The 10716-nt window shown below is 41.7% G+C and overlaps 4 protein-coding genes across 6 annotated transcripts; 3 read left to right on the forward strand and 1 right to left on the reverse strand.

The window, feature by feature from the left end:
• The first annotated feature begins 2595 nt into the window (after window positions 1-2595).
• Window positions 2596-3540, forward strand: LOC115661712 (uncharacterized). The gene has a single exon (XM_056319017.1). It carries the CDS (start codon window positions 2942-2944, stop codon window positions 3347-3349), a length of 408 nt encoding a protein of 135 aa, XP_056174992.1. The 5' UTR covers window positions 2596-2941; the 3' UTR covers window positions 3350-3540.
• A 545-nt stretch (window positions 3541-4085) lies between these two features.
• On the reverse strand, window positions 4086-5277 carry LOC115661710 (non-specific lipid transfer protein GPI-anchored 5-like). 2 transcript variants are annotated; one of them, XM_056319018.1, is made up of 3 exons: window positions 4851-5277; window positions 4689-4743; window positions 4086-4441 (listed from the first exon to the last, which is right to left on the reverse strand). In XM_056319018.1, the coding sequence occupies exons 1-3, from the start codon at window positions 5164-5166 to the stop codon at window positions 4300-4302; spliced, it is 513 nt and encodes a 170-aa protein (XP_056174993.1). In that variant the 5' UTR covers window positions 5167-5277; the 3' UTR covers window positions 4086-4299. The 2 variants fall into 2 exon arrangements, with proteins under 2 accessions (XP_056174993.1, XP_030439783.2); XM_030583923.2 differs by having other exon boundaries at window positions 4086-4436; window positions 4684-4743; window positions 4851-5276.
• Window positions 5278-6749: 1472 nt separating this feature from the next.
• LOC115661709 (non-specific lipid transfer protein GPI-anchored 20-like) lies at window positions 6750-8336 on the forward strand. Of its 2 annotated transcripts, none has more exons than XM_030583921.2 (4): window positions 6750-7191; window positions 7317-7343; window positions 7774-7833; window positions 7924-8336. In XM_030583921.2, exons 1-4 carry the CDS (start codon window positions 6846-6848, stop codon window positions 8142-8144), a joined length of 654 nt encoding a protein of 217 aa, XP_030439781.2. In that variant the 5' UTR covers window positions 6750-6845; the 3' UTR covers window positions 8145-8336. The 2 variants fall into 2 exon arrangements, with proteins under 2 accessions (XP_030439781.2, XP_030439782.2); XM_030583922.2 differs by having other exon boundaries at window positions 7927-8336.
• A 443-nt stretch (window positions 8337-8779) lies between these two features.
• Window positions 8780-9923, forward strand: LOC130140314 (uncharacterized). The gene is made up of 2 exons (XM_056319402.1): window positions 8780-9279; window positions 9616-9923. Exons 1-2 carry the CDS (start codon window positions 8976-8978, stop codon window positions 9861-9863), a joined length of 552 nt encoding a protein of 183 aa, XP_056175377.1. The 5' UTR covers window positions 8780-8975; the 3' UTR covers window positions 9864-9923.
• Window positions 9924-10716: the final 793 nt, after the last annotated feature.

The raw sequence follows: 10716 nt of genomic DNA on the forward strand, positions 1-10716 counted from the left end.
ATATAACCCGGATAAAAAAATCCGAGGGGGGATGGGATAGACCCGGATAGGATTTCTAATGCCTATTTTTCCAGAAACCCTACGCTCCACTCGCCGTCATCTTCATCCCCACACCTTGTGCGCTTTCACCAAAAAAATTTCTCGATTTTTTTTCCTTCACCGACTCCTCCGGACCCGTGAATAGCAAAAAAAAAAAAATTATTCTATCCGACTTTAAATCCGTAGTCCACCAAACAGTGGACAGGATATGAAGAAATCCCAGGATTTCTTATCCTATCCTATCCGGTCCTATCCTGTTTAGAAATCCGGACGACCAAACGTAGCCTATTAGTCTTATGAATAGATTAAGTCCAAACTGTTGGCCTATGCAAGTGACCTTAATTAAAAGTAATTTGTACGTAGTTGGTGGGATTTGAATGGATGACTCTAATTCTGGAGCTGAAAATCCTCCAATACCCCAACTAATTGCGCTAACCCTAGGGGTTTATCAAGATGAATTAAGTGCTTGCAATAGATTATATGCAAAGAACCAAAAGCTCCATTGTGATTTGTCTTAGCTTTGAAATTTTAATAAGTTTATGACTTGCCCTCCCTCCTTCAACGCTGTGTGAGATTGCCCCCATATGAGACCGATATTGTCCAATGATGTATTTGATTTGGGCTCACATGCACCACGATCACCCAAGACTGACTCTTAATGGAAACAAAAGTGTTTGCGACTCGAATGAAAAGTATGTCCCGACGGTTTCCATCAAATGACAAGGCATCAAGCCCACAATTTGTTGAATTGGTGCAATCCTTTGGTTACAGATACTCACTAGGGGAATGGAGGGGGATGTAGTAACAGCCACTCTCCGGTCGCTAACTTTGTCATCCTTACATCGTCAAGGTTACATTGCAACTACGGTCAAATAGATCAACACCTTTGTCCTAATTCTTACAAGGATTCATTCATTTCTTTCATCAACTAGATTCATTTCGTACGCATGAAAATAAACTAAAATCATTTGACGAGGACTTGACTTTGGCAGCAAATTTAATAGCCACCAAGAGTTGACTTTTCTCAAATCCCTACGAGAGATTTGATTTTCAGGTGTGGCAATACAATTTCTTGTCCACAAAAGTTAATCAGTGTATCAGAAGTGTATAAGTAACAAATATCGTGTGTGTATATATATTATGAACAAAAGATTACCTGTAAATTTGTCTAGCTATGTGTTTAGATTCAATGGGTCCAAACAAAATCAAAACTATCTTCTGTTTCTTGGGCCCAAAAACATCTATGTCCGGCCTCCTCTAGCCCTTAAGGCTAGATCTCGTGCCTAGTAAAAGTCTGGCATATCCAACCGGACCAGAATGCACCAAATCTAGCACCAATAGCATCCCCTCCAGTTCCCTTGCTAGGTTGGTCGGGGAGCAATACCAGGGCCCAATGCTCCAAGCCCATACCAAGAGGTCCTTATGATGATGGGTGTGATCAATAGCTGATGTTGGTTAGAAGTAGTATTTGTTGAAGTTATGGAGCACCCTTTCAAGTTCAAAATGGATCGATATTGAGTTCTATATCCTGCTATGGATACTCAAGATGTAGAGAAAGATCCAGAATCATTTGATCGAGATTGAGTAGCTATACCAGATCCTTTTAGAGATCGAAAGCCCGTTACAGATACACACCATTTGAGTTACAGTTGCACCTAAGCCGGTGGTAGGTCATGTTCAAAAGCCACTTTTGTGGATGTGCCCCAATCAATGTACCCCAGTACCAGTGAGGGTCGCCAGCCCTCACTCCAAAAACTCAAAAAAAGTAACAAGAAGGAAAAAATCATAAAAAATTCAAAAAATTATTAAAATATTGTTAAAAAATGTCTACTTCAGCGTCGATCGTGCCATGTAGAACAGTTAATATCCACGTCAATGATTTCCGGCCAAAATTGGCCGAATAGACTCAATTGGCAAAATGTAAAAATGTTTATGACTCAATTGATACAATTAAAAGGTTTAAGACTGAATTGGCAATAATTCTAGGACTTTTTGGACAATTTTATCGCCCAACGTGGGTGTCCAACGTATTTATTGAGTCACGGGAAAAAGAACAATGCTAGAGGTATGGAAACCGAAAAACAAAAAAATATACTTAAGACAAAAATTATAGGACAAAAATTGTAGTGTTTCTTAATAATCGGCAAAAGGACACTATAAGTGCCATAAGTTATGTACGGAGATCACTTTGATGCCATAACTTTTTTTCGAATCACTTTGGTGCCAAGTCGGAGGAAAAGAGATCACTTTAGTGACTTCGGCCAAAAAAAAAAGCCACGTTGGATTTCCGACGAGCCACGTCAGATTTTCGGCAAGCCATATTAGCATCGGAAATTAATAAAAAAAGAGCCACGTCAGATTTCCGGCGGCCATATCAGCATTGTCACTAAAGTGATCGTTTTTAAAAAAAGTTGGCAACAAAGTGATCCGAAAAAAAGTTATAGCACTAAAGTGATCTCCGTACATAACTTATGGCACTTATAGTGTCCTTTTGCCCTTAATAATCTACTGGAAGATTCTTTGAATCTGGATTCATTAGAGAGGAGTCAACCAAGGTGGCCACAATCAGCATTGTCGCATATGACTTCTGTGCAAGCACGTACATTTCCTAGCAATGAACCGTTGACCTTAAACATCAAATCTTTTGAGAAAAGGAAGAAAGTGTTTCCCAAGTAATGTTGCAGTAAGATCACTTGGCATAAGTATATAATACTTGCGCCAGAGCAAGTACCATAACCAATTCAGCAGTTTCTTTCTTAGGAGTTTCATTCCATTAAAAGCTCTCACCATCCAATTTTAGTAAAAGGGTCACCCCTCCTTAATCCTTACATTGTCCATGGCCGTCAACGAATTCTCTGACATCGCTCTTCGGCCGATGGGCCTTTAGAACATCGACGACTTCATGGTGAGGGCAACCGATGACAGAGTGAGCCGATTTTCCACTTGGGACACTTTCACCAGCAAAGAAGAAGGAATCAGCTACATCACGAACGTTGTCCTCCCTCACCCTTGGTATAGAGCCATCTGCCTTCATGATCGTCTGGTCGGCGGCATTTCGGTGAGGCCGGTGGCATTGATTAGGGACCACCGGTCGACATCTCAGATCGGCTATGGCCTTGCCTCGGCATACTGGGGACGGGGAATCATGACGCGGGCGGTGAAGATGGCGGCAGCGGCAGTTTTCCGAGAGTGGTCGGAGCTGTTGAGGCTTCAGGCTCTTGTTGATGTTGAGAATGTGGGGTCAATTAGGGCGTTGGAGGCTGGGTTTAGGAGGGAGGGTGTTCTGAGACATGGTGAAGGGAAGAGCTAGAGACATGGTGATGTTTAGCCTTCTCTCTTCCAAAGTTAGTATGTCTCTTGTTCAGAGCATTTTCATTGTATTCGCTCTTCTGTTAGAACATTTTAAGTTTTACCAAATCTGCATAGATTGATTCTAGTTTGTCTTTAAGAGATTTAATTTACCAATTCAATTTGAGAATATGAGTGTAGCGGCAGATGCCGATTAGGTAATCCGCAATTGCATATAGCCTTGAACCAACCACTCTGTCCATGAATTGTCAGGATTAGCTCGTGACAGGAGATATAGTTGCAATTACGATAGAAGAACCGCCTTTTTACTGTTAATTCATCTGTCGAAAGCAGCTGCATGCTGGGAGTAAGAGTCAAGCATCACCATTGTTGGGCCAAAATCTCGATTCGATTCGATTCAATTCGATTTGCATGGACTTGGTCTAAGGGAAATATATCTGTATCCACAAGGATAAGGTGTTCCAAGTTCTTTTGTTGGACTTGGTTGATACTAAATTGTCCAAAATGGACGAAATTTTTTTGTCACAACTAATCGTTGTACCAAGAATCACCTTTTTTTTTAACCTTTATTCAATACTCAAGTTTATACCAAATAATTTGGTCGAAAAACAAATTAATCTCAATTTCCATCTCCACTTGGTATTGAATGTTCTTCTGATCGATCTGTTTAAAAGTAGAGTTTTCACTCAGATAAAACAAGTCGTCCTCTGAAACTGAAAATCATGCCAACAGCCCCATTTGTAATCTTAAGGACTCCTGTTATTAGATAAAAAAAATCTACCACATAAATACACACTATATACCTCTAAGATCATAAAGAATTATGTAATACATGTGCCACTCGAGCTAAATGAGAAAAACAAAGATGGATGAGTAGACTCTGATGATAAAAGAAATGTGGAAATGGTGGTGGTGGCCATGAAAGAGTGTAATTAGTTTTCAGGTATTTGCTCAGGCATATGATGCTGCGAAGAGAAGGACGAAGAGAAGCGGAATCGACAACTCGGCAATGCTTCCTGCTGATGAGCCATCTTGTTTGGTCAATGGTATGTTTTGTTCGGTCGACGGTGTGTCGTTTGCTCCAGAATCTGCAAAAATAAATGGGAATGTCTCTAATCAACAAGATGAGCATTCACAGCAAAATTGTGATCGAAATTGATAAGATAGAAAATCATGAGGGTAAGGGTGATTAGCAAGTGAATTAAGATTTTATTATCCATTTCTTCGTAACGTACCAACACTAAATGCTATTGCTTGTGTACTAAAGTTGTGCCTAACTAACCGAAATACTTGAATTGATAAATTGTTGCTAACAATAAAGAATGGAGAGTGTACCTGAGGGAACTGCATTGGGGGTATCAGGAGTTCCAGCAGGGGATCCGGAGGGCGAAGCAGCTGCAAAGAATGTCGATTAGTACAAAAAGTAAGAGCTAGATCGAATGATTTGGAGACGGAAATGAGAAATATCAGTTTCGATGTTTTCCATGTGCGCACACACTCACCGTTGCAACGGCTTGTCGGTTGAGTCTGAATGTTGCACTCGCTGGGGACGGACAGGGCCCGGCTCTGGTTGATGCTGAGACCAAGGGAAGAGCTGCCCCCGTTGAGGACCTGGCACAGGCACTGCGGCTCTGAGCGGACCACGTTGGCGAGCTGCGAGCAGCAGCTCGAGGACGGGGACGAGGAGTTGCCCGTGATGTAGTTAAGGCACGGCGACATGCTGATCAGCGCGTTCGTACAGCTTGACGACTGAGCCGCCGCTCCTACAGCCACCATGGCCAAGATCAGAGCCACAATTCTCATCTTAGTCTGTGCCATTTGGATGATCTTTCCTGCCTCCAATTTCGCGCTGATGCCAAAAGATGTGTGTATATGGAGATAACTTGCAAGTCCCGGATTGTGAGTTTAGTTCAGTGGTGTGAAGAGAAAGAGAGCAACTGGTCTGGCTTTATGTAGGGGAAATCTCTGAGAGAGAGGGAAGAGTTGCAGGAAATGTTGATTTGGGTCACCAACTGCTCCTACTACTTCCATAGGATCTTTTCTGGTTATCAGAAATTTGTTTGATTTTCATGGTTCTGGTAATAAACATAGATGTTAGGGACAGGACCATGTTTATTGGGCATACCCAGGAACAAGTCCATGCGTTTGGTTCTTTTTGTGAACGAAATCTGTTTGGTTCTTCAGGTGGCCAACTCCCAACTGTTGGTTCCAACTGATTTGGCATACGTTTTATTTGTAATAAAAATGAGTTCAAAGCTGAGGAAACTTGCATCAGGAAGTAATGAGCATGATGAGTTGGACCTGTGTGGTCTAGTGATGAAATTATTTTAACAGAATTAATCGTTCAGATATGGACTTGTGTATTGCCACCATGCTTTGATCTATCTCTCCAGATGACCAGGAACTTGTGTTTGGTAAGCTGTGACATATTGGAGGATGGTTTATGCAAGCAAGAGAATGATATGCAAATACTGTTGCTGAAACGCTGGAGAAAGAACTAATTTTGTTTATCACAACTAATTTGATTGCCATTTCAAGTAGTCTTTTTGCCCAAGAGAGATTACGAGTCACAAGCAAAGTCTCGGTCACTCATTAGGTTTGATCAATGGACGGGTCGAGTTGATTAGGTATTGGGCTTAAAAATCCTAGCCCTAAAAAGCCCATCCATGATAAAAATAAATAAATTAAATTTCCTGCTAAAACTATTTATCCGTTTGAATTATCATGCAAAATTAGTTCATCATGCTCTACAGTCCTAACATAAGGTTTTGCCCAATCTCGATTGAAGATTTTCTGTACGCTTCTTCTTAGAGCCATATATTTAGACCTTGAAATTATTGAATTGGATGAGCCATACGTGTGAAGTCTATGCGACATAAGGGCCGCAACATATTGATTTAAATGAATCCCGCTCATCCAATAATCTTCAAGAGTATCGTGCACAAGACCCTCTATATGCTCTTGATCATTCAAAACTTCAATCCTTAAATTCTTTTTTTTTCTTACATCAAGTTCGTTAAGGACGGTAACACTAGGTCAACACCATCCCATGGTCCCTTGTTAGCACAACTACAATCCTCTAATCCTTGAAAGGCAACCAATGACCAAGCGACACGCATGCAAGGGCCCCTCTCTTACCACCAAAAAGATAGGTCAAACTGGGGTCCACAGGCAAACATGCCAATCCAACCATCTTGTCACAAGTCCTCAACACCTCTGTTCCTTGAAAGCTCAAAGTTAGTTAAGGTAGTTTAACTCCAACACCAACTTCATTATCCCAAAAAATTCGCCCCCAAAAAAATAAAAAAATAATAAGAATCTCTTGAATTCCTCTCATACTTCCCTCCACTTCTCAATACCTATAAATTCCATCACCATCTTTCCCTTCCCTCATCACCAAGTAACAATTCATTCTCAATTCCTATAAAATTTTCTCAGTTTTCTTCTCCAACAAGCACAGTTTCCCTACACTCACTCATCTTCAACACTAGGCAAAAATGAAGCATTTCAGGCCTCTCTCACTCTCTCTTCTGCTCCTTGCCGTGGCCATCGCGCTCTCGATCACCACCATCCCGGTGCGCAGCCAGATCACCACGCCGTGCACTCCCTCCATGATCTCGAGCTTCACGCCGTGCCTGAACTTCGTCACCAACAGCAGCCTTAACAGCACGTCGCCGACCTCGCAGTGCTGCGACTCGCTCAAGTCGCTCACTAGCAACGGGATGGGCTGCATGTGCCTCATCGTGGCTGGTGGCATTCCGTTCCAGATGCCCATCAACCGGACCCTTGCCATCTCGCTCCCCCGCGCCTGCAACATGCCTGGTGTGCCCCTCCAGTGCAAAGGTATGCTAGTCCTACTAATTTCGGGGTCACTTGCACTTATTTATTCTCTACTCATATGATCATATATCTTCCTTAGTGTTGTACTAGACTTAATTTAACGTTCTCCATTTCATTGTTACTTGCAGCTACGGGTGCGCCTCTTCCTGCTCCAGGTACCGCCCTTTCGCCTTTAATTGTTGTGCTTCTGCAGTTATCAGCATCGTTAATAGATTGAATCAATCATAAAGCGTGAACTTACTATGATATTTCGCTGTTTCTTTCGACTATGGATTGCTGCCTCATCTCAGCCGCCTTACAAAACCATTTCACAGGGATGTTACCACGAGATATTTGAGGAATGGAGAAATGTTATTATACATGTTAGAATGTCCAACAGAAAGTTTAAGCGAATAGGTGGAAGGAGACGACATGCATATAAGGAGCATATAAACTCCGTACAAGCGACGTAGGATAGTAGATCAAATTTAAGGAAGCCAAAAACAAACACTTTTAAGAATCTGTCATCAATCATCACAGAGAAGAGAATTTGCTAAATCAATCAATTGAATCATTGATTAATGAACTCTTGTCATCAATTTTCAGGTCCTGCCACGCTTGGACCGATTCTTTCTCCATCATCCTCTCCAGCAAGCAGTCCTCTAGGTAACTGATATTCAAACCAGCCACACGTCTGAAAATCAATGAACAAATGCTTTATCAGGTGCATGTTTAAGTTTTCTTGATTTTGTGCAGCAGGGTCCACAGATCCTCAACCCGACTCGCCAGCTCTGGCCCCAGAATCTGAAACGCCGCCACTCATGGCTCCGCCATCTCCGACAGTCACTTCGGTGAATCCGACGCCAAACACTGGGAGCCGCTCCAATGTAAACCCGTCAGCCGCTGGGCCCTCCAATGTTTTCTCACCGGCTCTACTGCTAGTTGGATTGGCATCCGCTTTCTTGAAGTACTGCTGATTTATGATGGGATTGTCTACTTGATTTTGTATTAATCTTTCTTTTTTTCTGAATTTTCTGTGGTGATTCTTTGGGGTTGTGAGCTTTTCAGGATACCGTGTGACAGAGTCTCATTTGGTTATTTATAGAATAAGATCATATTTGTTTTGTAATGCAGTGATGAGAGTGGGAATAAAAATGTAGTTTCTTTTATACAGTTTGAAGAACTCAGGCTTGAGCTGGAGGATATTTATCATAGAATCAAAGCCAATGTTGGTCCTGCCAAAAAGCACTGGCCTGAATCTGATTGCTAGAAATTACAAATGGAGTAGTACAAAGAATACATTCATAAAATTCGTTCCAAACTTGCAAAGATATCTCGAGAATGCATCTTGTCACTCCGTGTTAGCAGAAAAAAGAGTCCGGTCTGCGGTCCAGACCTGTTTTCAGTTAGAAGGATGAGCTCTCTAAGTGCGAAACAGCTGAGAGCTTTGAAGCCATTTGAGATTCACGCTTTCACGCATGCAACATGCTCCTATCACAAATCTCAACCTCCCTAGTAGTTGAGGGAGAAAGTTTTCACGCTCTGACTATTGTGAGATCATTGTGTTATATGCCGATTTTCCCACCCCGCCCTTTAAGATAGTGTTCGACAATTATAAACTAAGAAGTCGACATTAACTGTTCCATTTAGATCATGTCGTTGTGAATATGACCGGGGCATTCTGGGAATAACACAAGCGCCTGCCCGAGCATGCGAATCGTCCCTCCTGATCAGAGAACTTGCATTGCATATGTTCATAAACTTGTGAAGGTCATGAATTTTTACAGCAACTTGAATAGAAGAAAAAGATGAACATCATGGTTTCGAGCTGCCTAAGTTTCTTCAAGTTGCCTTTTTGTCTAGCTCTTATACTGTATTCGACGCAAGCACCATCTCAAGGCTGTCATGTGGAGAAAATAGGCCTCAAGCAGTGCTCAAAGCAAGATGAGGGCTCTATAGAAACATGCTGCATCGCCCTTAATGCGGTGATTCGAGAAGGATTTGACTGCTTCTGCTCCCTGTTCACATCTTCCGAACCGCTGCCCGGAAATGGATTCTCGTTGCTATCGTCGAACTGCTATCTATCAATACCTCCTCTGGCCCTTTGTCAAGGTAAACTTTTGCACGCTAAGCCCTAGTCACGGTTGTCAAAAGTCTGGTTTTTGAGAAAACCTAAACTGCCCAAAACTGATGTAACGTTTGTATATGATATGATACTTGTAAAAAGCTGGCAATGCGACACCATGGATTGAATCGAACCAGTCAAGAAAGAGAATTGCTAGCGATGCAAGAGCAGTGTTCTTGCTTTGAAATCTTTCTGATCTCCAAAAAAACAATATACCTTACTCAATAAACTACAATTTTATAGAAACAAAGGAAATATCTAATTTCTTCACTTCTTTTAAGCAAGGCTGCGAAAATTTCTCTCATTTTTCCTCGCAATCGCAGATGGCGCTCCGGCGGTAGTGTTTCCACCGATCATGCCAAACGACGGCGAGCTAGCTTCTGCTCTAGGAGGAGCCAACTCCGCAAATGTCACACTGCACCGAGATTCAACCGCCAATCAAAACGGTGCCGAGAAATTGGATGCGTTCGGAGATCCAAGTGATGAGACATCAGATGGAGAAGATAAGCCCACAGAGCTGCTGTACAATGTTCTGTGTCTGTTCTTGTTATTCAAGGTGTTATGCTATTGACAACATCCCAGTACATGTTTCTGCTCCGTCCATGCTAATATCAACTATGTTCATCTTGAATATTTGATAATTATACTTTCTTATCAGGAAAAATCAGAAGCAGGACAATTTCGATATGTCGGATTTCGATATTATGATGAAATGAGGTCCTTGTTTGATGGCGCCGCTGCCACCGGAAAGGAATCATGGGGCCTCGTAAGAGAGAAATGAGCATAATTACCTTACCAACTTTAATGCGGATCTCAATTTTCAACCCAAACTTTTTTTATGTGTCTTATTAAAAACCACCAACTTTAGCTCGGTTGGTGATTTCGGCCCTAATTTTCTTTTATGTCGTGAAGAAAGCACCGACTTTAACTTAGGTCTAAAAACTAGCCAAAGCTTTATTTTGTCTCGTAAAAAATCACCACTTTCAGTCGGTACCCAAATCGGGCTCCTACTTACGAGGCAAAAAAGAATTTGAGTCAGAGGGAAATTTTGTGCCGTTTTATGAGACAAAAATAAAATTTGGCCAAAAAATTGACCCGAGCTAATAGAAGACATTGCGCCTTCTCTTCTCCATGGAGAATGACCCTTGCGCCGGCTGGTCGTGGCTCGGCCTATGCTCCGCCAGAGGCTTGGAACGATGAATTTTAAGATTTTGTTTTCCTAATTTCTTTCCAGAAAATAGCTCTGTTTTTTTAAAATATACAAATTCTTTAAACATAAGCTTCACGAGGCTACCATTTAGGTGCTAACGTGGTATTTAACGACCATTTAACAACCACGTCATCTAATATTTACAAGTTAATGATATGATTAATACGAATAAACGAATCCATAATTCAAAGAGCATTAAAAAACAAAAAAGAAG

Source organism: Syzygium oleosum, unplaced genomic scaffold (assembly GCF_021117445.2).
Source record: "Syzygium oleosum isolate NSW1041296 unplaced genomic scaffold, Sole_v2.1 Sole_v2.17, whole genome shotgun sequence".
NCBI lineage: Eukaryota > Viridiplantae > Streptophyta > Magnoliopsida > Myrtales > Myrtaceae > Syzygium > Syzygium oleosum.

What these genes read in the sequence shown, in the direction of transcription:
- LOC115661712 (XM_056319017.1), top strand. Translation starts at nt 2,942, where the DNA reads ATGGTGAGGGCAACCGATGACAGAGTGAGCCGATTTTCCACTTGGGAC.
- LOC115661710 (XM_056319018.1), bottom strand. Translation starts at nt 5,166, where the DNA reads ATGGCACAGACTAAGATGAGAATTGTGGCTCTGATCTTGGCCATGGTG. An exon ending in ACCGACAAGCCGTTGCAACG is followed by an intron (nt 4,744 to 4,850) that starts GTGAGTGTGTGC and finishes CATTCTTTGCAG; the next exon opens with CTGCTTCGCCCTCCGGATCC. An exon ending in GATACCCCCAATGCAGTTCC is followed by an intron (nt 4,442 to 4,688) that starts CTCAGGTACACT and finishes CCCATTTATTTT; the next exon opens with TGCAGATTCTGGAGCAAACG.
- LOC115661709 (XM_030583921.2), top strand. Translation starts at nt 6,846, where the DNA reads ATGAAGCATTTCAGGCCTCTCTCACTCTCTCTTCTGCTCCTTGCCGTG. An exon ending in TGCGCCTCTTCCTGCTCCAG is followed by an intron (nt 7,344 to 7,773) that starts GTACCGCCCTTT and finishes ATCAATTTTCAG; the next exon opens with GTCCTGCCACGCTTGGACCG. An exon ending in TCCAGCAAGCAGTCCTCTAG is followed by an intron (nt 7,834 to 7,923) that starts GTAACTGATATT and finishes GATTTTGTGCAG; the next exon opens with CAGGGTCCACAGATCCTCAA.
- LOC130140314 (XM_056319402.1), top strand. Translation starts at nt 8,976, where the DNA reads ATGAACATCATGGTTTCGAGCTGCCTAAGTTTCTTCAAGTTGCCTTTT. An exon ending in TCCTCTGGCCCTTTGTCAAG is followed by an intron (nt 9,280 to 9,615) that starts GTAAACTTTTGC and finishes TCGCAATCGCAG; the next exon opens with ATGGCGCTCCGGCGGTAGTG.